General features: G+C 42.3%; 2 protein-coding genes across 5 annotated transcripts in view; one reads left to right on the forward strand and one right to left on the reverse strand.

Moving 5' to 3' along the window:
* Positions 1 to 14,963, forward strand: part of nvl (nuclear VCP like) — a 31,487-nt gene extending 16,524 nt beyond the window's left edge. For all 4 annotated transcript variants that reach the window (XM_083775179.1, XM_083775176.1, XM_083775178.1 and 1 more), the window contains 8 exons: positions 1,357 to 1,419; positions 8,106 to 8,225; positions 9,589 to 9,688; positions 10,147 to 10,253; positions 10,604 to 10,680; positions 11,613 to 11,701; positions 11,849 to 11,946; positions 14,172 to 14,963. In XM_083775179.1, the coding sequence (XP_083631305.1) occupies positions 1,357 to 1,419; positions 8,106 to 8,225; positions 9,589 to 9,688; positions 10,147 to 10,253; positions 10,604 to 10,680; positions 11,613 to 11,701; positions 11,849 to 11,946; positions 14,172 to 14,216 (699 nt within the window). In that variant the 3' untranslated portion in view covers positions 14,217 to 14,963. The remainder of the gene's footprint in view (positions 1 to 1,356; positions 1,420 to 8,105; positions 8,226 to 9,588; positions 9,689 to 10,146; positions 10,254 to 10,603; positions 10,681 to 11,612; positions 11,702 to 11,848; positions 11,947 to 14,171) is intronic.
* A 560-nt stretch (positions 14,964 to 15,523) lies between these two features.
* Positions 15,524 to 25,823, reverse strand: degs1 (delta(4)-desaturase, sphingolipid 1). Its single transcript, XM_083775180.1, has 3 exons — positions 25,615 to 25,823; positions 19,963 to 20,705; positions 15,524 to 19,148 (listed from the first exon to the last, which is right to left on the reverse strand). The coding sequence occupies exons 1-3, from the start codon at positions 25,694 to 25,696 to the stop codon at positions 19,002 to 19,004; spliced, it is 972 nt and encodes a 323-aa protein (XP_083631306.1). The 5' UTR covers positions 25,697 to 25,823; the 3' UTR covers positions 15,524 to 19,001.
* Positions 25,824 to 26,985: the final 1,162 nt, after the last annotated feature.

Raw genomic sequence — 26,985 nt, forward strand, 5'->3', positions numbered from 1 at the left:
ATCATCAGATCTTATCACGTTTGACTGTCAAGGGTTCAGCCTCCAGGAGGAAACCCTAAATACAAAGGGAATACATCATTGCACATAAAAACTACTCCAGGATGTCTAATGAAGTACTGTCACCTAATAGACGCATGGAAAACTGGAAAAATGCAAAAATGTTGGCACATCTTTAAAAGAGAAACCACATATAATCATTAAGGAAAGTTTATGCATGTACTATGTAAACTCTTCATTTCCATTTCCGCGACCCACGGGTTGAGAACCCCTGCTCTAGGGCAGAAGTTCTCAATGTTTTTGTCTGGGGACCCCCGCCCCGCCCCCCTCTCCACCCCAATACAAATTAACCTTAAATGTATTATGTAATTTCTTTGATTTGGGGGATGTTTTTTTAAAATGTTTTTAAACAATAGTAATGCAAAACAAAATGTACTAATATGTACTTGTATCTTTTCACAATTTCTTTATATATATATATCTATTCTATATTGGAGAAGTTGTACCCAACACATGGCAAGAAACCCAAAGCCACAACAGCTACGTCGCTATTGCAACACCCACAACACCATCTTACACACTACACCCACACGGCAGTGACGTCACACTATGCGTCACACACTTACCTTCGCAGTGTTGCAACGCTATCTCCTCTAGGGATGCACCGATCCGGCTTTTTGGCATTCGATACCGATTTCGATACATGGGGGTCCAGTATCTGCCGATACAGAGTACCGAACCGATACCCCCCACAAAGAAACGTAATAACCTATTAAGCTGTATGCCTCACTGTATGGAGTCTGGAATCATTATTTTGTGTAAGGCAATATCAAGGCTTGACTTAAACATTACTTTCCCAACTTTGTAAAACAAAATGTAACAAACACAGATATAAATGCACTGAATTATTTATTAAATAACTGTATATAATAACAATTGGACCAGGTTAATGTGTGAGCAGGCTAGCCTGGCTGCATTCCACATGTTATACTGTCAATACTACACTGCTGTGTCACAGAGGAGGTAGAGTTGTTTTCATACTGTAATTACACATAATTATCGGATCGGATCGGATAATGGATCGGCCCATTTGCCACCGATACCCGATCTAGAATTTTAGCCTGGATCGGCGCCGATCTCCGATACGAGTATCGGATCGGCGCATCCCTAATCTCCTCCTATCGCGCCAAACACCAAAACTCGACACCACCCGCCAGGTAACTCTGGGATGAGCGGCCGCAAAGCGGCCGCGAAATTCTAGTATATATATATATATATATATATATATAGTGCAGTGTGACTGTTTTGAATTGTCAGTAACCCTGTTCCATGCTGTTGTTTTGGTGTCTCTTATGGCAGGCAGTGGCAAATGAGTCAGGCCTAAACTTCATCTCTGTCAAGGGGCCAGAGCTGCTGAACATGGTGAGTCACTGGTGTTTACCCTGCCTTCAGCTGCTTGTCTGCCCTACATGTAAGCAGGCCTAAAGGGCAAGGCAAGATTATTTGTTTAGCACATTTAAACATTCAAAGTGCTTCACATAAAACACAAGCTTCATTATTATTATAAACTGGTTAACCGTTTAAATGTCCCATCCCATCCTTGAGTTTTTCAATGGAGTCAGTGTACCACTGTGTACATGGTGGTGAAAGAAATTTACCATGCAAATTCAACACCCGGAAAGCCTGCCATGTTTAAATAACAACTGTCAATCATGTAATCATTCTGTAGCGCTAAATGGAAATTCGTGCCTCGTTTCACCTCTGAAATGTCACAATCTTCATATCCCTGCATGTGCATGATGGGTCAGTACAGAAACTGCCCTGCATGCTGCCTCAGCAGCACTCTACTATATTTAAGCAACAATTCACTTTAGTTCATGGTATATTTTGATTATCGCAAGTATACCATGACCTTTTTTTATCAAATAATACTAAATATGACAACATGAAATTTATAGTCACATGATATCTCAATTAAACGCAGCTGATTAGCATTACGGAGACACTACCGTTTGGCTGCTACCCTGTTCTGAATCTAATCCAAGGTGACAGCCGGATGATGCATTTCAATTTTTTGTGTTTTAAATGTAAACGGTACACTAAGAATATGTATCTGAAAACATTTGACATGAGAAATGGGCTGTGCCTCCTCTCTTAACTCTTCCATCGCCACTAGGGGCGCAAAAAGGCCCTGACTGCCAGTTTCTATAAATTTTTATTTTTATTTATTTTATTGTTTTGCCCAACGTTATACACGTTTTAAAAAGGTGTTAATGGCGTTGTTGGCGCTGGGGGAGTTGATAAAAAAGAAGTTAATTAAATTAAGTCCTTGGCAGACATTGAGTTTTAACTGCTTTAAAAAAATAAAATTAAAAAAATTGCCTATAATGACATTCCCAAAATAAGAGATACCAGATTGACATGATAAAAAGAGGAGGATCCGGGAACACAACGTTTAAAAATGAGGAACGAACGCCTTTATTAAATTAAAAGGCAACTGCCAACATGTTTTGACAGGTCTTTATCAGGGCCCTGATGAAGACCTGTTAGGTTGAAACATGTTGGTAGTTGCCAACGTTTTTTGATCCGTGTGAGCACCTTTTTATCATTATCACATCCTGCTACCTCCATTGAGCACCTGGTTAGTTTCTCTTTTTTTTCATACCAGATTGACAGTTTGTTAATGCAGCATTACCAGATGCATGACAGGTGCTTTTCACAACATGGCAGATGTAACTCAACCTGCTTGCTTGTCCATTATTAAAACCTTTTGGCTTAGTTACTATGAACACACTGCTCAGTGCTCCCACAATACCCTTAAAGGGACATTTCACCACTGGAAGAAACTCCAGTCTCTCAATGTTAAACACCTAGAATGCCCAGGACGAAGTTCTTTGTCCAAAAGACGAAGTTTATTGATATGAATACCGATCGCATCGCTCTACAGCCTGGGAAAGCCTGTTGTGCATCCTCGATGTTGCGCAACAGTGATACGTCATCGAAAATGTTCCCCCCCTGTTTAGCCGACGACACCGAAAATCGCAAAACGTTAACTCGCAATCTAAATCATGAGAGGCAAATGTTGTACTTTTACTCCACAACAATTAACATTAGTTAGTAGTTGATTTGTAGATTTGAATTATAATTACAAAACATACATGAACCTCTTCAGCCCTATTTAACCTTTGAAAATAGCCGCTCTACAAGCGTGTTGTTGAGATTGCCACAGCCATTTATACCGTTCTATCCAGTAGGTTTCTTTTATTACAATTATCAGACATTAATAGAAAAGATTCCTATTGGGGGACCCTGGTCACTAAAGCGATGGGGGTACAGGCTTTAGTTTCGACATACTAACAGTTCGACAGTCATTAGACTGACACCCTACCTCTAACCCTAAGCACAAGCACGTCGCAACGCATGTCGGACCAACGCATGTTGGGAGCGACAGGTGATTTCCGCATGTCGGTCTTTTGGCGTGTCGGATAAGCGTGTGCACCCCAAAGCAATAAGCCACACGAGGCAGTGGTTTACTGTGGAACAGCTAAGACACAGAGTACTTCCGATTCACTTATTGTAACTTGGGTTACTGGAGTACTTGGGTTTTGGTTAGGTACATACATGTGAAAAATGTATTCTCGGAAGCTTCAACCTTGTAAACATAAGTGCAAAGTACAGAGGGTTATTGGACTGTCTGATGGCCTGTGGGAAGAAAAACCTCTTCCTCAGCCTGCTAGTGTGCTCTAAGGGGATCTTGTATCACTGCACCCTTTTGGACTTTAGAGGAGAGAACACCACAGTCTTTTGTGGGTGTTGGTGGGGTCTTTACTTTTAATGATCCTCAGGGATTTGTTTGTAGGGCCGACCGTCTTAGCTGTTGTACAATCATGGTAAACACTGCCTTGCATGTTTACTAAAAGTAAAATATTTACCAAATACAACAACAATCAAGGATTGGAACTATTTGCCAGGTTAAACAGTAGTGCCTATTAGGGTGTTTCTTAAAACGCAAAGTTTTGAAAGTCTAAGCTCCAACCCCCTGAATTGGTTACACTAGTTGAGAAAACCCTCCTGGTGAATTTTTTCCTCAATCGGACAACATTTACCCCTTCCTCATGGACCCTGAAGGATCCCAGACTAGGGCAGGGCATAAACGGTGCTAAAAATAATTTTAAGGATATCTTAACAAGGGGGGTGTCTATTTTATGTGTTTTTCTACCAGGAGTTCAAATCTGTGCTTATTTTTTTGGATAGGACCATTCTTACCTACATCATTTTACATTTAAAAATACCTATTTTACCCTTTCAAACCTATTTATAAGATATTGTAAGATAAATGTTTTTCCAAAGCCAAATCCCCAATCAATGTACATATTAACAGGTGATACATATTTACAGCATGTTTATCACTTCCAAACAACAGTCCCACCCTTGACTTTTAGCCTGAGTTGCAGTAGCTCTCGCGGTTTGCAATTTTCTTTTCAGGTCGTCATCAATCCATGAAGCATGGCAGCAGCAGCAAAAAGTCGAAGCATGGCAGCAGCAGCAAAAAGTCAGTATTTGATTGCTCCATTGGAGAGTATTGCTGGGTCTCAACTTCCCTCTATAGAAGAAGTGCTGGGACTACTGATTTACAGAATCAAGACGGAGAAGAAATCTGCGCGGGAGGCGGCCAGCTCTGTCATGGCAATTGTCATTGAGGTCTGGTTAAAGGCCAGCATCCCAACTCAGAGAAAAGACACCATCCTGACAAAGATTCTTAAACTCCATAAGGAGTTTCACAAAGTCAAGCAGAACAAGGGGCGAGCTGGATCTCAAGCGGTGCGTGAGGACGCTTTCAAGAAGCGGTCGAAGAATCTTTTCGATGTCGCTGCCAGCAATGCCCTGGACATCCTCAAGATTGAGGAAGATAAGGCCTTTCTGCTGGCTCAGCGCGAACCTGGTCGCCGTGGAAAGCTGGGATGTGTCGACACACAGTTAGCTGCTGTGGAGGCCCGCGTCGCTCAACGCCATGAGCAGCAGAAGGGACGGAGGCAGCGTGCGGAGGATGAAGCCAACACATCCATGACCTCCGTGGAAATGGAATCATCGTCCACCTCTGCAGATGACACCACTGGGGAGGAGAGCGCAGACGATGAAGCGAGACCTCCAAAGCGCTCCAGGAGGGCTGCAACAGAGACAAGGGGTGTGACAAACGTGATCACGCCAAGTGTGGCGGCGGCTCTGGATAGGACCAAGATTACCGACCGGGGAGCATTCTATGTCCTGTCTGCGGCAGCCCACTCACTCGGCCATGACGTCTCCGAGCTGAACATCAACTACAGCTCAATTCGGCGGCATCGCCGGGAACACCAGACGAATACTCGTGTGGAACTCAAGGAGGAGCTACGGGGGGGCTGCATGCTCATTGTTCATTGGGATGGGAAATTGATGCAAGGCCTTACACGAAACGAGAGCGTTGAACGACTTCCCATTCTGGTCTCAGGCAATGGAACGGTGCAGCTCCTCAATGTCCCCAAGCTGCCGAACGGAACAGGCTCCGAGATGGCCAAAGCAGTTGTCAGGGCACTCGAAGACTGGGACCTCACGGAGCGCATCGGTGGAATGTCGTTTGACACAACATCCTCAAACACTGGTCGGAACAACGGAGCTTGTGTCCTGATTGAACAGCAACTCAAGAAAGATCTCCTGTACTTCGCGTGCCGCCATCATGTCCTTGAGCTGCTCCTCGCTGAGGCTTTCAAGACGGTCATGGGCCCCACGTCAGGTCCAAATGTGACCATGTTCAAGCGCTTCCAGGAGTACTGGCAGTTCATCGACCAGAGCCAGTTTGAGTCCGGTGATTCCCACCCCGATGTGCGTCCTCTGCTGGACCCTATGGAAAAGGAATTGTTCCAGAGCACCCTCACCAACCACAAGGGCCTTCGGGACGACTACCGGGAGCTACTAGAATTGACTGTGATCTTCCTCGGCCAGATCCCCCCACGAGGAGTACGGTTCCTCGCCCCCGGACCCATGCACCACGCAAGGTGGATGTCCAAAGCCATCTACGCACTGAAGGTGTGGATGTTCCGGAGCCAATTCAAGCTCACAGCGAAGGAGGAGAAGGGCCTGCAGCAAATCGCCATCTTCGTCAGTCGCCTGTACGCAAAAGCCTGGACACTGGCTCCGGAGGCCGCAGCTGCCCCTCGACACGACCTGCAACTGCTGAAGGATCTGACGACCTACATGGACGACGTCAACCGGGATGTGGGCAAGGCAGCTCTGACCAAGCTGCAAGGCCACCTGTGGTACCTCTCCGAGGAGCTTGTCGCTCTGGCAGTCTTCGACCCCATGGTCACGATGGAGGAGAAGAGGGGAATCCTCAATTCACTTCACACCACAGAGGGAGATGAATCTCCAGCGAAGCGCCCACAGCTACTGCCCAGCCAAGCCGTCTCTGGACTCCAGCTGCAAGATATGGCATCAACCAACACACGACAGTTCTTCCAGAAGCTGTGCCTGGAAGACGGGTTCCTTGACGCCGATCCCACGACCTGGCTGGAGCGGGAAGACTTCTGTACAGCAGCGGCTTTTGTGCAGGGTATAGCGGTCATCAACGACCATGCGGAGCGAGGAGTTGCCCTCATCCAGGAATACAACCGCAAGCTCACCAAGGATGAGGAGCAACTGCAATTTCTCCTCCAAGTTGTCTCTTGTCATCGTGCAGAGTTCCCAGACTCCAGAAAGAAAACCATCGCTGTTGGCATGGCAGCCCAGAAGGAGGAGCAGGAGCACTGAGTCGGACGGGCCTGGGAGCCTTGTGGATAAACTGCAGTTGCACTTGATTTACGTTGGGCTACAGCCACTAAAAACTATGTATTTGAGGTAGAATGACATTCTCCTTAAGCTTTTTGTTATAGTTTGATATATTTAACTGTGTAAAGAAGTAAGCATTTAAAAAAATCCATTGCACTGAATTGTCTACTCCATTGCACTAATGTGTCTACTCCAATGCACTGATTTGTTTACTCTATTGCACAGATTTTTCTTATGTTGTTGTTATTCATTACTCACTTCTCATGTTACGACTTTAAAAATAAAATAATTATATAAAGGCTTTGGCAAAATGATTTCACATATAGGCTACTTTTCCATTGAAAGAGGTTTGAAAGGTTAAAATTGGCATTTTTAAATGCAAAATGATGTAGGTAAGAATGGTCCTATCCAAAAAATAAGCACAGATTTGAACTCCTGGTAGAAAAACACATAAAATAGACACCCCCCTTGTTAAGATATCCTTAAAATTAATTTTAGCACCGTTTATGCCCTGCCCTAGTCTGGGATCCTCGGGGTGAAACTTCAGGGTCCATGAGGAAGGGGTAAATGTTGTCCGATTGAGGAAAAAATTCACCAGGAGGGTTTTCTCAACTAGTGTAACCAATTCAGGGGGTTGGAGCTTAGACTTTCAAAACTTTGCGTTTTAAGAAACACCCTAGTGCCTATACGAGTTGTGCATATAACCATGCCCCGCTTCTGTGGCCAACATGGAAGTGCCTCTCGCCTAAAGTATAGATTCTGACTGCGACGGAGGCCTGCCGTCTCAACTGAACTCGTTAAGCCACGTAAGACACCACAGAGTGAGATAAAGCGAGCGAGTTGCCGTGTCGAACGTTGCGAAGTTCGATTGAGCCGGCTCAGGGCTGTTCGAGTTGCGATAGTCGGAGAACAGTAAATTATGTTCTGTTGAGAGCGTTTTCACAGACTGCCACTCAAAGTGGCTACTGGCCAATCACAGAGTGTCCTTGCACAAGTATAGGCTTTTGAATGACACATCTCAACCCATGATTAAAAAAAGAAAGTTAAATGTTTCATTGTACTGCATCAAAAGTAGTAAACAAACTATACTATAAATTAAAAACTGGTAAAACATTGGCCAAATTGTCAAATTTTAGAAAAATAGACTATCTACAAGCTCACAAGTCACAACGTGAGGCAGTGTGAGCTTGTAGATCTGCCATTTTAACAATATTCATCTGTGAATGCCTCAACTCCTACATTCCATGTGGTTGTCAGTTAGACTGGTTGTGACATATGTACTGTATTATCCACCCTCTACCCCTCACCAGTACGTGGGAGAGAGTGAACGGGCTGTGAGGCAGGTGTTCCAGAGAGGACGCAACTCTGCTCCATGTGTCATCTTCTTTGATGAGATCGACGCGCTTTGTCCTCGTCGTTCGGGCCACGAGGTAAGAAGGGTTATTCCTTACAATGTCAAATTCAGATTATTCATGTTGGCAATACTTTTTTTTATTTTTATACCTTTACTCATTTTAGACCTGAGGCCTATTTAATAAAACATCTAAATCGTAAAGGTATATTCAGTGATTTAACTTTTTTTTGTGTTGATAATCCTCCCTACTGTAGAGTGTGCTCACTCTGCTGACCATATAGTTCCTCCCTGTCCCCAGTTAACTCCTGGGGTAAAAAAAACGTAGGTTTCCTTTTTGGCTAGGTGGCCCAGCCTTCATCCAATCAGGTTAGAGAGGGGCCTTCCGCCAATCACAATCGAGCGGGGGTGGGCCTTGGTGTGCGTGCTGTTGGCCTGTCGCGTGTCCCCCCACTGTAGTGCATGCATGTGCACATCTTGTTACTAGGGATGACCAAAAGGAAAGATTGTATTAACCGGTTACCGCCAGGACTTGCCGGCTAATTAACCGTTATCCATTAAGAAGAAAAAAGCGCTATTTTGCGCATTATAAATAGACAAATACACCGTTTACACGCGGCCTGCTGTCAATCAGTGCACTAGTGCGTAGGCTACAGTCTTCTATACGCACACATGTATCGCGGACCGGTCTGGAAGGATTAGGAAGAGAGAGAGAGAGAGAGAGAGAGAAAAAGAAAGACGTGTTAGAGAGAGCGTCTCTCTAACGCGAGAGAGAGAGAGAGAGAGAGAGAGAGGTCCCGTCCCGTTAGCAACAAGCTAACACTATACCGGTACGTTCGTTCTATGATCCATAAAACGACAGATCCACAACGCGATCTGCCGTTTAAGGAACCAACGTTCGTTGCATGAAGGGCAGATCTGCGGGCGCGCAATGCTGTGTGTGTGTTCGTCTTTTTTTCTTTTTCCCTCCTGCTTCCACAGTCCACTACATGCAGTTGTTTTGGTGTTTTTGTTTTGGGGGAAGTAAGTCACGGCACATGCGTGGTTGCACTGACAGTAAAGGTGGAAAGAGGGGCTTGGTGCTTTGGCCGCGGTGCCCGCTCTCGGCGCTTCAAAATAAAATATATTTTTTTTTATCGGTAAACCATTAGCCGTTAGTGTTGTCGGTAACCATTTTAATAAACGGCTATCGCTTGGACACCCCTACTTGTTACCGGTGCGGACCGGGGGGTTTTCCAAATCACTGAATGCTCCTTTAAGTTTTCTGAAAAGCTTTTTTAATGTTACTTTATAGCATACCGTCTGTCTATTACTTTTCAGGATTCAAATTCAAAAGAATTTAAGATGGTAATCCTACATATTAATATTTTAGCTAGGTTTTGAAGTGGTGAAATGGAATGTTATGTGACCTCTGTACCAATGACAGCGTTCTATGTGTTCAGTCAGGTGCCGGTGTGCGTGTGGTCAATCAGCTGCTCACAGAGATGGACGGCCTGGAGTCTCGGCGGCAGGTCTTCATCATGGCCGCCACTAACAGACCAGGTAGGAAGAAGAACTAGAACTTTTTATGGGCCTAAAACTAAAAGATTGAGCCTTACCAAAACCACAGCACTTCTCTATACCTCAATTATGTCTGCACCGTTGAAGCTTTTCTGTGTATCCAACCTCCAAACAGGGCTTAACGGAGTAGTTCACCCTGACTTATTTTCTATCAGTGCATGGACATTTATTTGTCGCTTTCGGAAGCCAATAAATTGATGATCAAATTATTATTTGATGAATACTTGCGGACCCCATGAATTCAAGGCTTCATGGGGTGTGTAATTGATAGACAATAAGTCATTTCTAATGCTGTTTCTTTTTTCTTTTACGTCTTTTTAAATAAAACCCACTCAAATGCTCGCAAACCAAAGACATTAAATGAGTAGTGACTGAGTACCCAAATTAACCCACGCTTGTCTTATGAGGATTTGTAGTCAACTACTGACATGTCTTCCCAGACATCATTGACCCTGCAGTACTGAGACCGGGCCGTCTGGATAAGACCCTCTATGTGGGGCTGCCGCCTCCACAAGACCGTCACGCCATCCTGCTCACACTCACTAAGGTAGTAGCTGACCAATGCACCCAAACCAGTCTACAAAGATATGTTTGGATCTTTAGCTGAAACCGTTTACAAACCATTGATTATGTGCTAATTGAAAAGGAACACTATTGATTGAAAGTTTTCTGAAAAAGCTATGTTTCTCTGTCAGTTGTTCTTCGATTTTTCAAGAACAGCAGACCTACAAGCTCGTAGCGCACCACTCGGTGGCGCGCTATGAGCTTGTAGATCTGCTATATTTCAATAGCTAAAGTATAACATAATGCTAACACCAAAAGGGGTTCCCGCCCAGAATGGGTTAAAGGCTTAAGGTCCAAAGTGAGCCGTCATAGAATTTCTATTGTTTGTTGTAGGGTGGCACCAAACCTCCTCTTGAGCAGGACGTCGACCTCGAAGAGATCGCCCTCGATGATCGCTGTGACTGCTTCACGTAAGTCTAAGCTGGGCAGGTTTTTAATAAATGTAATTTTCTCTACTAGTAGTGATTTCACTGGTCCTGTGATGGTGGATGGGTTACTGAATAATTTAGACTTGGAGGGAACAAAAGCATTACAGATATATACAGACGGGGACAAATTAAAATTAAAATAAAAACTAGTGGAGAGATGTACGACACAATACAGTTAAGCAATTAGCATCCTATCGAGCTCTGTGGCATGTATTGTATATAGAAATGCTGAGCAGGCCCACTTTATTTTTCATTTTTTAAGATTTTTTTTTAGGCTTTTCTGTCTTTTATTGATATTACAAGTGAAGCTAGACAGGAAAGAGGCAAAGGGACTCGAACACGCGACACGCTGTCAGATGTGGCATGCGCCTGGACCACTAGGCCAGAGTAAAAGCGGCCATGTCTTCCCCGGCACCCCAGAGCTCCTATTTTGAAGCAATCCCGGGAATGATTGTGTTAACATCAAATGAGGGGATATCTTTGGTTAGAATAGTGTTCTAGATACAAGTACAGTCTATGCCCAGGAAGTTGTTCTGGCAGTTCGCTGTGGCCTAACAGTACGTTTTAACAGCGGGCGAGCATCGGCCGAAACATCGCCCAATCGCTCGTCATTGCCCAAAAAGATGAATTATTATCTTTTCAGGCGACGTTGCCCCGCCCACTTTTCAACCATCGCCCGTTCGCCGGGTCCCATAGACAAATAATGCACTTCCGGAAAATTCGTCTGGCTGTCGCCCGCTGTTAAAACGTATTGTAACACCTTTCTTTGTTGTTATCACACTTAAGGTGGTTGCACACTGGACGAGTTTTTTCGGAAAACCGATGGAGAAACCCTGCTAAAAAATCTGAAATCGTACCCGTCGTGTAGGGACCTTTATTCCTCGTCAATTGAAAATAACTTGCTTGTGTTACAGTGGAGCTGACCTGTCTGCTTTAGTGAGGGAAGCATCTGTCAATGCCCTGAGAGTCCATATGAAGTCACAATGCACTCCATTACATTCTGGTAACATGCTTTTCATTTCACTGTTAATATTTGCATAACTTTATCTGAAATGGTAACGCAACAGCTGTGTATTATTCGGCCATTGGCTGTGGTCTGGGGTCATTATTCTGTTCATTGGATTCACTATGGGTTTGTCATTCCACACAGGTCACGTGTTCACCAATGGTGTAGTAGCAGACATCAGGGTCAGCAAACAAAACTTTGATGATGCCTTTACAAAAGTACGACCCTCTGTGTCCAAAAAGGTAAGATAAATGAGCCAAAGGCATTTTGTTACCAATGTAAATCTGACTTATATAAACACATTTTATGGAGTTGAAAACTATTGGAGTAACTACTAGCCATTCCATCCAGTCTACTTTTGCATAATCATAACTCGTCGTTGATACGTTTGTATCAATGTGTTGGGACATGGGCCCCAGTATGCAAATTGGGAACTGCCTTAGGACGGAAAACGGGAAGGAAGGGAGCATTTCTGTGGGCACTGCAGTTCATTGCTTCGGTAATGCCTCAGGAAGGAAGCGTGCGTGGCGTGTGCGCAGGCATTTTGATATAGGCAATGTTCGCTTCCATTATCTCCTCCTGTGAGCATTAGGAACAACAATAATAATGATAAGACATGCATTACCCAAGAATTCAGGGACCTGAGGAAAACCAAGGACTGAGGAGAGGTCCCACAGGAGTGGCAAAAAAGAAAAGTTTCACACCAGTGCAATACGGAAAATTTCACACCAGTGCAAATCGGAAATGGAATTTGTGGAATATCTATGTCAAAATGTTCCTTGTTACATTCCTCTGTGCAAATGTATCAGTGAATCAATATGTTTGCTACTGTAGCTCCTCTGCTGAAAAAGTACAGTTGCACACTGCAACCCGCCCAAACACATTTCTGCCATATTAAGAATATCAGTGCTATCCTGTCTAACCAAGAGACCCCATTAACAAATATTGCAACTACTGTAGATAAGATGCTCATTGTGCCTCACGGCCATTCCAAGTATCGAACATAACGTAGGGCTGTACAGATTACAAATTTAAGTTGACGATTAATTGTCACACAAATAATTGCGATTACGGTAACGATTTATTTGTGTTTTTTGCATTGAACATTACAATTTGTATTTCTATTTGCCTTTTAGGCTTCATAATCCGATATGACAAATAACTTAAATATACAAAGAAATGGACACATTTATAATTATTTCTTTCCAAAACATTTACAAATCTACAAGCTTACAACACGTGACGTGTTGTAAGCTTTGTAGATCAACTATTTCCACTATCTTTGAAAACTGTTTGAAAATGTATGGACATTTTTCAACATGGAAATGATTGACGATTATGCAAAAATAATTGCGAGTATCTCAAATAATTGCGAAGGAAATTACGTTTTAGTTTTGGCTGTAAGGTTCCCACAGGAGATGCATTCCCCAGACACTTCCGTCTGGGGAATGCTTTCGTTTGTTTGTGAGCTGATTCATAGGGCCTGGGGACATTGCTTGTTATCTCTGGGAAACAGGCTATTGTACTTAACTACACTGTTAAGGAGTATGTAACCTCCTTCCATATATCATGTTGCCAGGCAAACCAGTTTTTCCTGACCCCTTTACTAAACATCAACAAACATGAAAGCGTGTAGACTGGTGTCCTTGGAATTTTTACACATAAGCCAGGCAGCCTCTGGATATAGTGAAAAAAATAATTATATACACACGCACACACCAGTAAGACGCCCTGAGGTCGCGTGTACGCAGACTGCTGGGTGGCGGCAGACTGCTGGGCGAGTGCTGGCACTTTGGCATGGGGGGTCAGATCAACATAATTATGGAATGAATTCTGTAATGCCATATATGGAGCGTGTCTATGGGGAGTGTACAAGGTTTGATGAGGTCAACATATGGAATGTCAGAACAGGTCAGCTCTATATATGGAGAGTTTGATGAGGTCTGGCCATATATGTTTTGAGTGTACAGGGTTTGATGAGGGCCTAGGTAGGGCCGGGCCTTTATTTTCGGGCCTGTTGAGAACTCTAGTTTTCGCCGGCTGCCGGTCGCACTAAGAATCTAGAGTTTGAATGTCAGTCAAAAGGGAGACATCCTGTTCTGACATGGAATGTCATCAGTTCCATATATGGAGATCTAAGGGTTTGAGCCCGGATGTTGCTGGCCGGCTCCATATATGCAGTTATAGGTGATGATCCAGGGTTTGATGACGTCAGTGTCGTGATCTTCATAATGGAGACGGCCATATATGGAGTGTCAAGAGGCGTGGACTGACGGCCATATATGGTGGTGTCACCCGGTTGACTTAGTCTTACAGTGAATATCTTTTCCCTAATGTCATACTCAATTATTGAAACGGCTGATTGAACATTGGACAACTGTCTTTTGTAGAACATGTTGGGTTCAAAATGATGACTGAATCTAGCCTTGGCTACCAGTGTGCTTTGACATTGCCATCTATTCTGCAGGATCAACGGATGTACGAGCAGTTGAAGGAGTCGCTTTCCAGATGAAGTTGTTCTGTGTACACGGGCTCATCGGGCAGACCAGACCGCAGACGGCTAGTTCAACAGTGTACACATGATTTACATGTCATACATGTACAGCAGATTTGGGCATTTTCTATTAAAATACCGGTTCAGGTTTTTCACAATCAAATTCATACTGAGAGAAATACATCTTAAAGTTGTAATTAAGGTGTATCTAGATCGACTCAAAAATAAATTTTAATACAACACAATACAATGTTAGTATCAAGTCTTTCTCTAGTTTTATATTGACAATGTGCGCATGACATTTAGTACATATCAAAGGTATCTATGTATACTACATATTAAACTGATAACTGTAGATTATTAGTCCAGGCTGTGTTGCAGTGCAGAAGTTCGCCACACCCTGATATCATTACGTTTTTGTGCAGTGAAAGTGAACTTGTTCCCATGTTTTTAGGTAAATGTAACTACTGCACTGAAGAATACCTTGCCATTTTGAATTTCAATTTGTTTATCTCCTGAGACTCCAGATTACAATGTGTGGGAATCTCAACAGTTGACCATCAGGGCATGCCCACTTTCAGGATCTTAGTTGAAATGAGGTTTGTGTTCACTGTTCATGGATGGGATTATGAATGTATAGTTCAAGGCTTAGAGATAGGGTTAGGGTGCTAGTAGGCTTTAAATGTATGAAAAGTAGCAGCACAACCAATGGAAGTATGTGTTGGGGCCCGGGGGTTCAAATATTCTGATACTGTGTATGTATACATTTGTGTAATGAATACATTTGTTCAGTTTTGTACACAGAAGGAACATTTAAGTTCACAGAGAACTATAACTAACAACTATACTATACCGTTCACTTGCCTTAGAATGATTTAACAAATATAGTTATATAATGCTTGGTGTGAATGGCCCTTTATTAACAAAATTCAAGATGGCAGTATGGTCAAATTAACCATTGCATTTACACGTACACAAATTAGATGGCCAATAAATGGCAGTAAAACCATGATTTGTTTGCTTTGAGAATTTGATCTACCGTACACGCTAATTAATGCTTTAATCGGCTTAATTATTAACCATAAATGTATTGTAATATGTTGTAACAAGGGTTGAACAGACCTTGTGCACTTGAATGCATCATGTCATCCTAGCACACTGCAGGGTCAGGTGCAAGTCATTTCCCCTTGTGGTTCACTAGAAATTATTAACCCATTAAAACCGGGAAAGTATCTGAACATTTTAGATTTTTGCGTTGGCCTCGAGATCTGCTATTTTGTCTTAATGGGTTTAACTGCAAAGTAAACAAATGGACCACAATAACATAGTGACAATTAGTTTTTAATCAACCTTTTTGGTGCAGTAAAATATAAAGCAGATGTAACATAGTGAGAATAGAACTGACTCTCAGTGCTGTACAAGTCGATAAGACAATTGCTGCAGTTTTACCAGACTATTTTATGGCTGGATTTACATACCCACAGAAACCTCTGATTATCTGGCCCAATGTGATACCCATCTTAACACTGTCTCAACACTGTGGAATGAGACGTCTTATATAGCAGATTTGTGCTCATAAGGTATAAACACCAGGAGCAAAGAACAGGTACAGAAAGGCGACGTGATTATTTCACACAACTTATTTTGGTCATACAGGTTGATTATTTTATTCACCTCAAAATCAACCTGATTTAGAACAATAATTACATCAAAGTAATCGCTCCTGGTGTGTACGGACCATAAAGCTTAATTTACACCCTGTAGTAGGCTAATATAGTGGATCTTTGCTATACTAGAACTTCTTTCTGGCAAGCAACATCCCCATTAATGGATTATAGATTAAAGGATGATTTAGATATGATAGTGGTGCTGCAATAATTTTCAAAAATCAACTTGCAACTGAATAAAGGAATAAGGTGCTAAATTCAAAAGCTTTTAACTTTCTGTAGCTACAGTTACCAATGTTTCAATGGACCTTCAAACAGTTACAATATGCCACGGTCTGTGAACACAAATTACACATCTTATATTGAGTGGTGTGAGACAGTGTCAAACTTCAAACATACAGATTTGAATACTCGTCCTGCAGTGTAAATACAGCCTTAGATTTTCAGCTCAACTCCATGAGAGATATGTCCTGCAGTAATTTAATACTGATGTAGGTGTAACGCAAATCAATTTACAACAAAATAAACTAGAAAAAGTGCCCTTCTGGGCACCGGTCTCCACCAGGAGGATAGGAGTGTGTGTGTGATGTTTGGCAAAATGTTTAGGAGTAATAAACATGTTTTTTTGTTTGTTTGTTTCTTGCAGATCACTCATAGCATCTCTGAGGATAGAATTCTGGATGAGCAGGACATGTGCAGCATTTTGTACGAAACGGGCCACTCCTGAAAACTTTGAAAGGCAATCTTAGCTAATCAGTGTAGAATCTGAGGAATCCAACAGGCTTGTCTTGATCACATGATTACAGAGATCATGTGTACCAATTTGCGTGAGATTTAGATTAAATCTGTGCGACTAACAATGTGTTTTGCAGAAATCGGCCTCATCGTGGCGCTATAACCGGCAGATGTGGAGGGAATAGGGATGCAGGGAAAATGTTTTTCCATGGCCTCTAGGGAGTGCGCATACATAAGTTGTATACAGTTCATGCAGTTATAGGTAAAAACAGGAATTGGCCTGTTATAGCGCCACCGTGAGGCTGATTTGGGGGGAAATAGTGGCATGTTGTCCTCTGCCTAGTTGAAATGTGCGTGTATAATTTCATGGAAATTGGACACGTTTGTGATTTGTGGCATTTTGTTCGAAACGGACCAATCGTGTGAGCTTTGGAAGCCAATCTTAGCCAATAAGGATGGAAGATGGGAAATTGTGTTGATCACATGACTATGGACATAGTGTATACCGAATTGTGTGATGTATGGATAAAATGTGTAAGAGTAATCTGCAGAAATGTGTTTTGCCTAAATCGGCCTCATTGTGGTGCTATAACAGGCCGTTGAGGAATATTTGGGGCAGAGGTTCGTCGTTGGCATCCAGGGAGTGTGTGTGCAGTTTGGCATGGATCGGGCCAACGGTGCCGGAGATTAGCTGATAACGGAAGGACGGACACACGGACGGAGTGCAAAACATACTCTCTCCCCATGCCTTCGGCCTGGTGGAGACAATTAATTGCACTAGCATGGACAATCTGGAGGGTTTCCCTTCCTTGTAGTAGCACTTTAAAGTGACTAAAGTCATTACTAAAATGGGCATTTAGACAAAAAGACAAAGACAATGTATTTTGTCAAATACGAGGACTTTAGGACTGAAGTGAACCTCACAATCTAATAGATTTTGTGAGGTTCACTCAATGAGTGAAATGTGGAACCTATGTCAACATTGCCTGAGCGTTTTAAAATGTTAAGGATACAACTGCATATAGCACATAGCAGAACTGAGAGAAATGATTGCAGTGGGAGCATGTGAAGGTCAAAGGACCTTCATAGCATTTAATTTGGTTAATTCCTTAGAACAAGCTACTGGAGAGTATACTTCACAAATTGGTCATTTTCTGTTTTTTTAATATAACCACCACAGGCGTTTGGTGTAATACATAGTCTGCAAGTCTTATTAGCCAGGGATCCTTTAAAAAAGCTTCAAAAGTAGCAATGATCATTAAATGTATACCACTAGGCACTAACAAGATACTGTTTGCTTTACACATTGAAGGCCTCATTTTGGTCAACATTGAATGCTAAGACAAAATACATCAAAATAAATGTTTGATCTCATCTTATAATATAAATGAACCCTAATCCTCCCCATTGGGTGAGCAAGAACGCAACTTAATCAGAGCAGAACATAGAACTTTTGCTGAAAGTGCAAATGGCACAAAAGTTCTGATTAAATGAGCTTTAAGAATGAAAATCACAGCATTTACATCAAATATGAACACGTAATTCATAACATGGATCTCAAATGTAATTGGGTTCAATCCTACTGTAGGTAGAATTTCAAACAACCCTAAGTTACAGCACAATATACATCATTATATACTACAGGGGTTGACACTACTGTAAGGTCTGAGGCACTTGCCTGCCAGGCAAATGCAGGTCATGTTCTACTTGCCCAAAGGTCATGTCCACTTGCCTAGAAAGTAAATTGTGATAGGTAACATTTGAATTACCTTCATTTTAACACAAATTCTGCGTTGTGCGATATGGACATACTTCAATGTAATATTTATGCCAAATATCTCAAGTATACAATATGACTTGCTTCAATAGACAGTTTCTTCCCCTCTCAAACGCACTTGCCCGTCGGGCAACCTGAAAGCAAACTCCACTTGCCAGAACGTTTTATTTACTTGTCACGAGCAGTCGGGCAACCATTCGTGTCAACCCCTGAATTATACCTTCTCAGCCTTTGTAAAAGGTGACAACCCTTTAGAAAGATTAGACTTACAGTTTACACAACTGAGTAACTTCGGCAAAACTGTCTTGATAAACTGAAGAAAATGTGATGTTAAACCCAGAGATTCTTGCAACTAACATCAAGTCTTGTTTGCGAGGAATACATTTGTGCTGATAATTGATTGCAGTTTGGAAACTAAATGAAAGTGTGTAAAATGGTGGGGTGGGGTGGGAGATACAATTTGCTCTTAACAAGGGTGGGAAAGCACATTTTCAAACTCTTGTATCTCAGAGGGGTTGTGTATATTAATATGCAACAGCTATTAAAGTGATAGTATAATGAGCTGGGGCTGGTGATGCAGTTTCTTCCGAGAAAGGCTCTTCGTGAAAAATACAAATTTACATTTTACTCTTGTTTGACATCTCCTTTTAGCCTCCTCTTTACGCGGGAGTATGGGCTCAGTGCGTCATCCATTATGAAGTCAAAGAGGACCTTCACCCATGATGTGTAATGAGGCAGATCGTCATAGTATTCTGCTGCAATTTTCTTCACCTATGTAGCAAATGGAAAGAAAAGGATTAACTAGTTAACAGTGTAGGAAAATGGTTTAACTTTAACCACAAAGTAATTTAATGTACAGTAACACTGGCTATTTTTTATTTATGCCATTTCAGGTTGAAAGTCCTTAACCCTTGACTTGTCTTTATGTGCATAGCTGTGTAAAATGCGATATTCAGGGCTTGATTAGAGCTTAATTTGACGTAATTAAAATAAACGCTGATCGCTTAGCATCCCGGACCGATGACTAACAGTGCAGAAAGATAGCGGATGTTGTGATACATTAAACCGGAAATTACATTGCCAGATTCGCTCTATTCGGGCAAAATCGGCATAATGGTGAAGTTACCGCCACCATCAGGACTGGGTCTCTAATATTATAGGATCGCCGTGCCAAAATGAGATATAGTGTGCATTAAAATGATGAATTGAATAGAGCTGGCAGAAGGCACTGAAAAGCTGCTATTGGGGTGGCAGTCCAAGGGTTGTTAATTTGAAGGCATGGGCAGTCACGATGTTACAATCTGTTTTATTACTCTTTATGAACAGTTACAGCTTGTTATAGTTGCTCTGTTTTATTACTCTTCTAAAAGTGCTTGTTATAGTTGCTGTCTGTTTTATTACTCTTCGTAATTAAAGTGCTTTGTCTTATCTTGCAGGTCATTTTAAACTGCACCATGGTCAGTGTACTATTCATCTTGTACTGAATATTTTATGATGAATCAGCTTTGTAATAATAATAATGTACGTTTGTGTGATTTGACATTCTTTCGTAGCACTAAAAGGATATCAACCAGGCTGCATTTACCATAGGCAGTCTACGTCCTGGAATGCTGGGGAAGTCATGGTGCTCATTGTGGTATCCCACATTGAAGGTGAGCAGGTTGAGAGAACCGTAGTAGGAGTAGGTCTCATGGCCCTTGAGGAACATGTAGTGCTCAGCAATGAAGTGGCCAGAGATGGGGTGCAAGCCCATCCCCAACAGGGAGCCGGCTAACATATAGACCACAGGCTTGAACCCCCACAGCGAGTACAGAGCCACGTTGAACAAGATCTGGATGGTAGTGTTGGTCAGCTCCAGGTGGGTGATTGGCTTGGGGTTGATGATGAGGGGTCGAATGGCATAGAACAATGGCTGGAGAATGATCCAGACAAATTTCCGGAAGCGTGTACAGAAGAACCACCCTTCAAACTCTGTGGGAATATCCACATCCACGCCATCACCACCTAGGTAGCGGTGATGGTCTAGGTGGTAGCGCTTGAAGGAGGCAGAGTAGGGTAACCCAATCGGGAGGTTGGCAAACATGGCAAAGTAGCGGTTCCACATGGCCTTGTTATTGCCAAAGGCAGTGTTGTGGGAGATCTCATGAATGGCAAGGGTCATTGAATGATTGATACAGCTGCCAAAAGCGTACGTCCAGAATAAGACCCATTTCCATTCCAAGTCTTTAACCAGGTAGAATGCTATGAACTGGATAGTCACCATCATGCAAACAATCCATTTCAGTCTTGGGTCTGGTGTCATCAGAGACTTGATTTCTGGGTATTTGGCTGTAAAGTTGAAAGCAGAAAGTACAGTTAGATTGGGTATATTGGAGAGGGAACCAACAGAGGTTTCATCAGGTTAATGCACGAGAATACCGTCCTAAAAATATAAAGGGTCATGTACCCCTCATTTTGTAGTTTGTTTTCCTGTATATAATTCAGCTGCTGCAGCCAATTATAACAATTATAATTTAGGTGCCAATGTGAAATTAGTCAACTATACATGCACACATACATAGGTCTGCTTGCTCTATGTCTGCACTTTTTAATTAATACAGCTACATGAAAACAAAATCGGCTTATGGTTTCATGCCACCTCAGATATAACTAAATTAAATCCCATAAATCCCATAAATGCCCTCCAGCGCTATTCAAAAAATGAACAAAAGAATGAATACCATAAGCAGCATTCATTCTTTTCTCCTGTTGAAATTCTTAATATCTTTATCTCCAGTTTAAGACCAGTTGGCAGACCTCATGATGTGTACAACATTCGCCTGATAGAAATGCCAACATTTTAAAATGGAAAAGTGAATTGTATTGTTTTGCAACAATGACTCACTGCATGCCTGCATGGTTTAGCTTATACATAATATACCTTTTCTAAATAACAGTATCAAATATGAAATGAATTCTTCTAAGATATCCAAAAGAATGCATTGCTGACATTTCTTCCAATATTTCAGTTCAGAACATGTGGAGGCTTATCCTTATCAGTTGGGCATACTCATGGGCATTTTTAGCATGCCTTCCTGAATGACATTTGAACATAACATTTTGATTATCTTTCAAACATCCGACTGGAGTTTTGCCGTGGTGACTGAGCTGAGCAGTGTTACAATTATGCAACATAGCTTTTTATTGCGTTATCTTCATGACTGATATGAAAGAGAAAGATGTGTAAATAATATGCAAGGGTATATGAGGTAAAGGTGTTGTTGCCCCTGGAACTTATTGTACAGAGCAGAAGTTTGATTATTTATAGGGCGAATTACATGCTTAAATGTTATAATGGCATCAGAGCAGAAGTTAGAAATTAGAATTTTTAATATAAACGAGTCAGGAAACTAACTGTACTACCCTGCCAACAACAATAGTGAATACATTTGAAATGTACCAGCCTCTAACTGACAAATGTACTGTATTCTTTTAACGGAAAAGAAAAGCCAAACAAGGATCGGTTACACTATATGGCCGATACCGTAGTAGATTAAGCAGATTGGTTTTAGAGTAAAAAATTAATTAAAATATCTCTATTTCCTTGTATTTTCTTAACGTATATTTTACATATCTGGCAGGACTTGACAATAAGGTGGTCTCAGAAACACTAAAATTGCCCTTTTTTTTTCAGGCAAGCCATGCCTACATCGAGCTGATCTGGCTTACTGTGTAGTATGCAATCAGCGGCACAGTGTTAATAAATACCTGTATTTACACACCAATTCTAGTCTACACTGCTTCATTATTGACCTTTTCCAGTAGCACTTCTGTAGCACACAGAAGCTTTTAGATTAGATTAAGGAATATGTATAGATGAACAAATGATAAGACACTAAATGGCAATTTACGGATATACATCACACAGTGGTAAAAGCAAAAGTGCCGATGCATGAATGCAAGATAAGCACTAGCCATGGTTCATGACTCGTATTTCATACGAGAGTCATGGCGCAACTGCAGCCTGTTTTACGAGATCGCTACATTTACAATTCTAACGTATATATAAACATTCCGATTTCAAATATAAAGTACTCACAATTTGTCCCACGGGTGTTAGTTAGTTGCTGCACCAGCGATTAGCACTGCTGCATTCCGCGTTCTTTAATAAAAAGCATTTTTATCCGAGCTGTTATTTTGCCATTGGCTTTCAACTACGCGCCCCTATCGGTCGGGAGGAGTGTGGCACTCTGTGTTCGATATAGGCACGCTGACCGCCCTGCCAATACAGACTAATAGGCGAGTGCGCTCCTGGTGTGCAACTGTGGATTTCCCCAAACGAACCCCGTTTGAGAAAAGTAGCCGGGGCGCTCGGATAAAAATGCTTTTTATTAAAGAACGTGGAATGCAGCAGTGCTAATCGCTGGTGCAGCAACTAACACCCGTGGGACAAATTGTGAGTACTTTATATATACGTTTTGATTGTAAATGTAGCGACCGCGTAAAACAGGCTGCAGTTGCGTCATGACTGTCATGATAATCATCATGGCAGTCAGGGCTAGATAAGCACCTGATGTAACATAGCAGCAGATTGCTACACTTTGTGGTTTACAGACTTGTGCCAGTATTTGCCAACAGCTCTAGTCAGTGCTGTTGATGAGTGATGTAGCATTTACTGTATCTCCATACCTAATTAGACAGGATGGATTAAAAATATATACATATCACATTCCATGCTCAGCCAATCAAATCGTCACAAATGTCATTCCGGCCAAGCACTTTTAGCCTCAATAATTGTACTTTGCTCAGCCAATCAAATTATCACTATGTATGGGGTGATCAGCCAATCATCAGACAATGTTTGTGTTCACACAAACCCTCAAAGCTGGGCATAGGAGGGGCTAGTGCCCCTCAGAAATCTAATTTAACTGTACTTTATAATGTATAAGTTGAGGAGTGATGTCTTAAAGTAATACGTCTTAAGCCTATGCTGTCCTCTGGCCTGGTGAAAGACAGAGAAAAACAGTAGTTGTAATAGCACTTGCAGTGGGTAAACTAGAGCAAGTCCCAGCAAAGACCTGACACATCCTGAGTGTGTAGGCCACATTGTTACAAGGGAGAACTGCTTAGCTTAGAGTGGGAGAGGCCTGAAGCATGTGATCACAAACAAGTTCAACAATCAGGCAAGGCAGCAGCAAAGACGCAAGTCTTTGTAGCAAGCTGCTGAACAACAGCATTCAAGCCTAAATAAAGGCCATAAAAGGAACATCCTCTCTAGCATAACATTTCCGACATGGATTGAAATGAAAATAAATGAAGCATTCATAAAGGTTTAAATCTGAAAGCCAAAGTTTAGATTTGTGAGTAGGCCTATGTTAAACATTTTACTAGTAGTACTACAGTCAACATTGTATGTTGTTAACCTATAGAAAAAAGTAACGTGTCCGACCCATTACTAACTAACCATAACCGCACACGGAAGCCACAGGGTGAGTCTTAACCGGCCACGTAGTCAGACTAACTGGATGTCGGCCTAAAGAGCAGTCCCCTCAAAACAAGCCCATGTTTATTTGTGGGCCCCCATCTCAAACTTTAAGAAATAGGCTACTCCGGCACAAACCTGCGTAAGCTACGATTAGGAACCATATAGACATTAATAATAACATAATAGAAGGAGACCAGCAGTCAGTGGCTCGTGATACTCCTCTACTTGGTAGGGAGTCGGGCACTCTGACATGAATAATTCAGCCCAGGAGACGGCTCCTCTGTCAATGAGTTCTTTATGAGTCTCCATAGAGCTGGTCTCAGCACAATGGGAGGACCTTTTGTTCACCAATTAACTTAAGTGTCTGTTATGTTAACAGTGAAAAAAAGACAAGAAGCAAAACAAGGTCTTCACAGAAAGCCTACTCAACATTACAAGACCCTGCATACAGTGGACCACGTGATGGTCATCAGTCACTGGCCCATATGGCCCATAGCTCTAATGCGTTTCATTTAGAGCTATGTTTAGTATGTTACTCTCGACTTCCGGGGCTCGCATGAATGCAGACCAGCCTCTCGTCATTAGCGTAAATAAAAATAACGTTTTTGCCACTCATCAAAACAAAGGGATTTTTTTTCACCGGAGAAAAATATTCTCTATGAGGCAATTATCTGGGCAATATCGGTAGAAGGCGCAGTGCAACAAAGTATTTTTTTCTCCGGTGGAAACAAAATCCCCTTTTGCCCAAAAAGTACCGTTTATACGTGTGGTGGGGGGCTCAGAGTGCTTCCACTAGGCTTTCTAATGACACAACCCGCCTTTGTTTTGGTGAGTAGCAAAAACGTTCTTATTATTTACGCTAAAGACGAGAGGATACTAAGGATAATAATAATAATAATCTTTATTGTCCCGAAGGATAGTCTGCATTCATGCGAGCCCCGGAAGTCGAGAGTAGCATAGCTCGAAATGCAACAATACATCAAAGTATGCTACTAGTGTTGATTACCGGTATGCTGTCTTTACAATGTTCTGACGTGACCGGACCACAATGGAAACAATTAAGCCCTTAGGGCCGTACCACTGTAGGCTACTATTTGCAAACTCTATTAGTAGTAAAAAAAAAAAAAAAAAAAAAAGTAGTCAGTAAAAAAACCAATTTATACATCGTGTGTAAACGCGTTTTCTGGTTCTGATTTTCATGTCCGTAGTCCGTAGTACACTACTCGGGTAGGCCTACGTGTTTAAAACGAAATAAGGACGTGGTTGTGTTTAAAACGAAATAAGGACGTGGTTGTGTTCAAACTGTGCCACACCAAATAACCACAGACGAATAACTGTTACATGGGACTTATTTAGCTAGCACTTGTGTCCAAGACTTCAAGTCTGTTGATTTGACACTAGTACCGTTAAACTAAGCTCGCGAGGTGTGTCGCTTGCTCCAAAAGAACAGATCTACAAGGCAAGCTTGTTAGCTCGTAGATCATTTTTTTTTAGGAGAAAGAAGGCTTCAGCAGCTAACGTTTAGCTCTCTGGAAGTAATGACAACATGAAAACGGACAAATCCACTTATAACGGCTATCTTACTTTGATCCCCACCAATTATACTAGCACCAAATCAATCGTTGTACCACATTGTGCCGAAGCTGTCTCTAAGTTAGCCGGCCCGGTGGTGTTGCTCGTCGTTAGCCTTTTTTTTTTGGGGGGGGGGGGGGGGGGGGGGGGGCGTTCGTTGTTTTGTAAAAAAAAGAAAAGGAAAGAAAACAGTCAGCTCACCCAAAATCTCTTTCCTTCTGTCTGCGTGAGGCTGTTCGGTGTAGACCCACTCATAGTCCTCTCGGGCGACCCGGTTTCCCATTGCTTGTATTGTTGTATTTTATCGACGAGTGTCAATAACTGAAAAATATGCGCTCCGGAGACCGTTATCTAACAAGCCCCTATTGCGGCGGCCTGCCCGTTCTTTCTCTGTTCCTGGTGAAGTGTTGTGTGATGTTGTCTCATGACGAGAGACGACGAGGAGGATGGAACCATAAAGATTCAACACGCCCACTTCATTCATGTCCAGTGTTGCCAGGTTTGCGAGAGCAACAAGCAACCAGGTCTACTTTGATTGGTGGGGGGGGATCATTTCCCTCTTCCTTGGGCCTGCTGAAAGGTGGATTTTCAGGCCTGTTTTAAAAGATGTAAGTGATTCATTTTTCGAGGGAGGGGATCAGGGCATTCCATGCTTTGGTGGCAGTGCCAGACAGTGCTGTAGCTGTAGGAGAATTTACTCAAATGTTTGTTTTGAAACTGGGTGGTACCAGTAGTCCAGATCATTCTCGCTCCTTGCTCACTTTTTGAGGTAGTTGGTAACTTGGTATGCAGGTTACGGCTTACGGGTACTGAGGGCATTGAGGGCAAGGCTGCATTTACAATTATGAATGTCAAACCCATTTTCAATTGCTTAACTCTGTCTTGCAAAATGGTTTGGAAAGAGGTGGGTCATGGGCCCCAGGCAGAGAACTGGAAGTAGTCAAATTAGTTTGTTTTGGGAGGTCTGGAGCTTAGTCTTAAGAGACATAGGGATGCTGGAGAACCAGGAGGTGGAAGCATAGTCAAGGAAAACATGAGCCCAAAATTAGCAATACTTTAAACCAGTACCGTAAAGTACGGAGGGGTGCCCTGGTTGGGCGCAGCCATAGCTGAGGTGTACCATATTAAGGAAAGTGCAGCTTGACACCGCAGCAATTGCCTACACCTGGCCTACAGCCTCAGGGCACCGCTCAATGAATTTGTCTATACGTTGGCTTTTTTTGTAAATCAGCTATTTGCATTCTATTCGGTGCAAATAACCGAATAGAATAGGCGGACGCTACGTTAGACGCGTGGACCCATAGAGTAGTCTCGCGTTACCAGACTATTGCCTCCGCGATTTCCATAGCATTCAGAGATTGTGGAATAGCTAACCCATAGAGTAATGCTACTGATTACAGAAATACTATTCAAGTACCATTCAAGATACCATCCAGTTCGGTTTCAACTTAATCATCACGCTAAAATATGTATCTGAAAACATTATAGGGTAGAAATAAGCCACATAACAGTGAACTGATACAGCTGGCCGACTATCTGACTTGTAAACAAACACCCTACTGTCCTGTCCCA

Source organism: Protomyctophum parallelum (assembly GCF_964188405.1).
Source record: "Protomyctophum parallelum genome assembly, chromosome: 10".
NCBI classification, from domain to species: domain Eukaryota; kingdom Metazoa; phylum Chordata; class Actinopteri; order Myctophiformes; family Myctophidae; genus Protomyctophum; species Protomyctophum parallelum.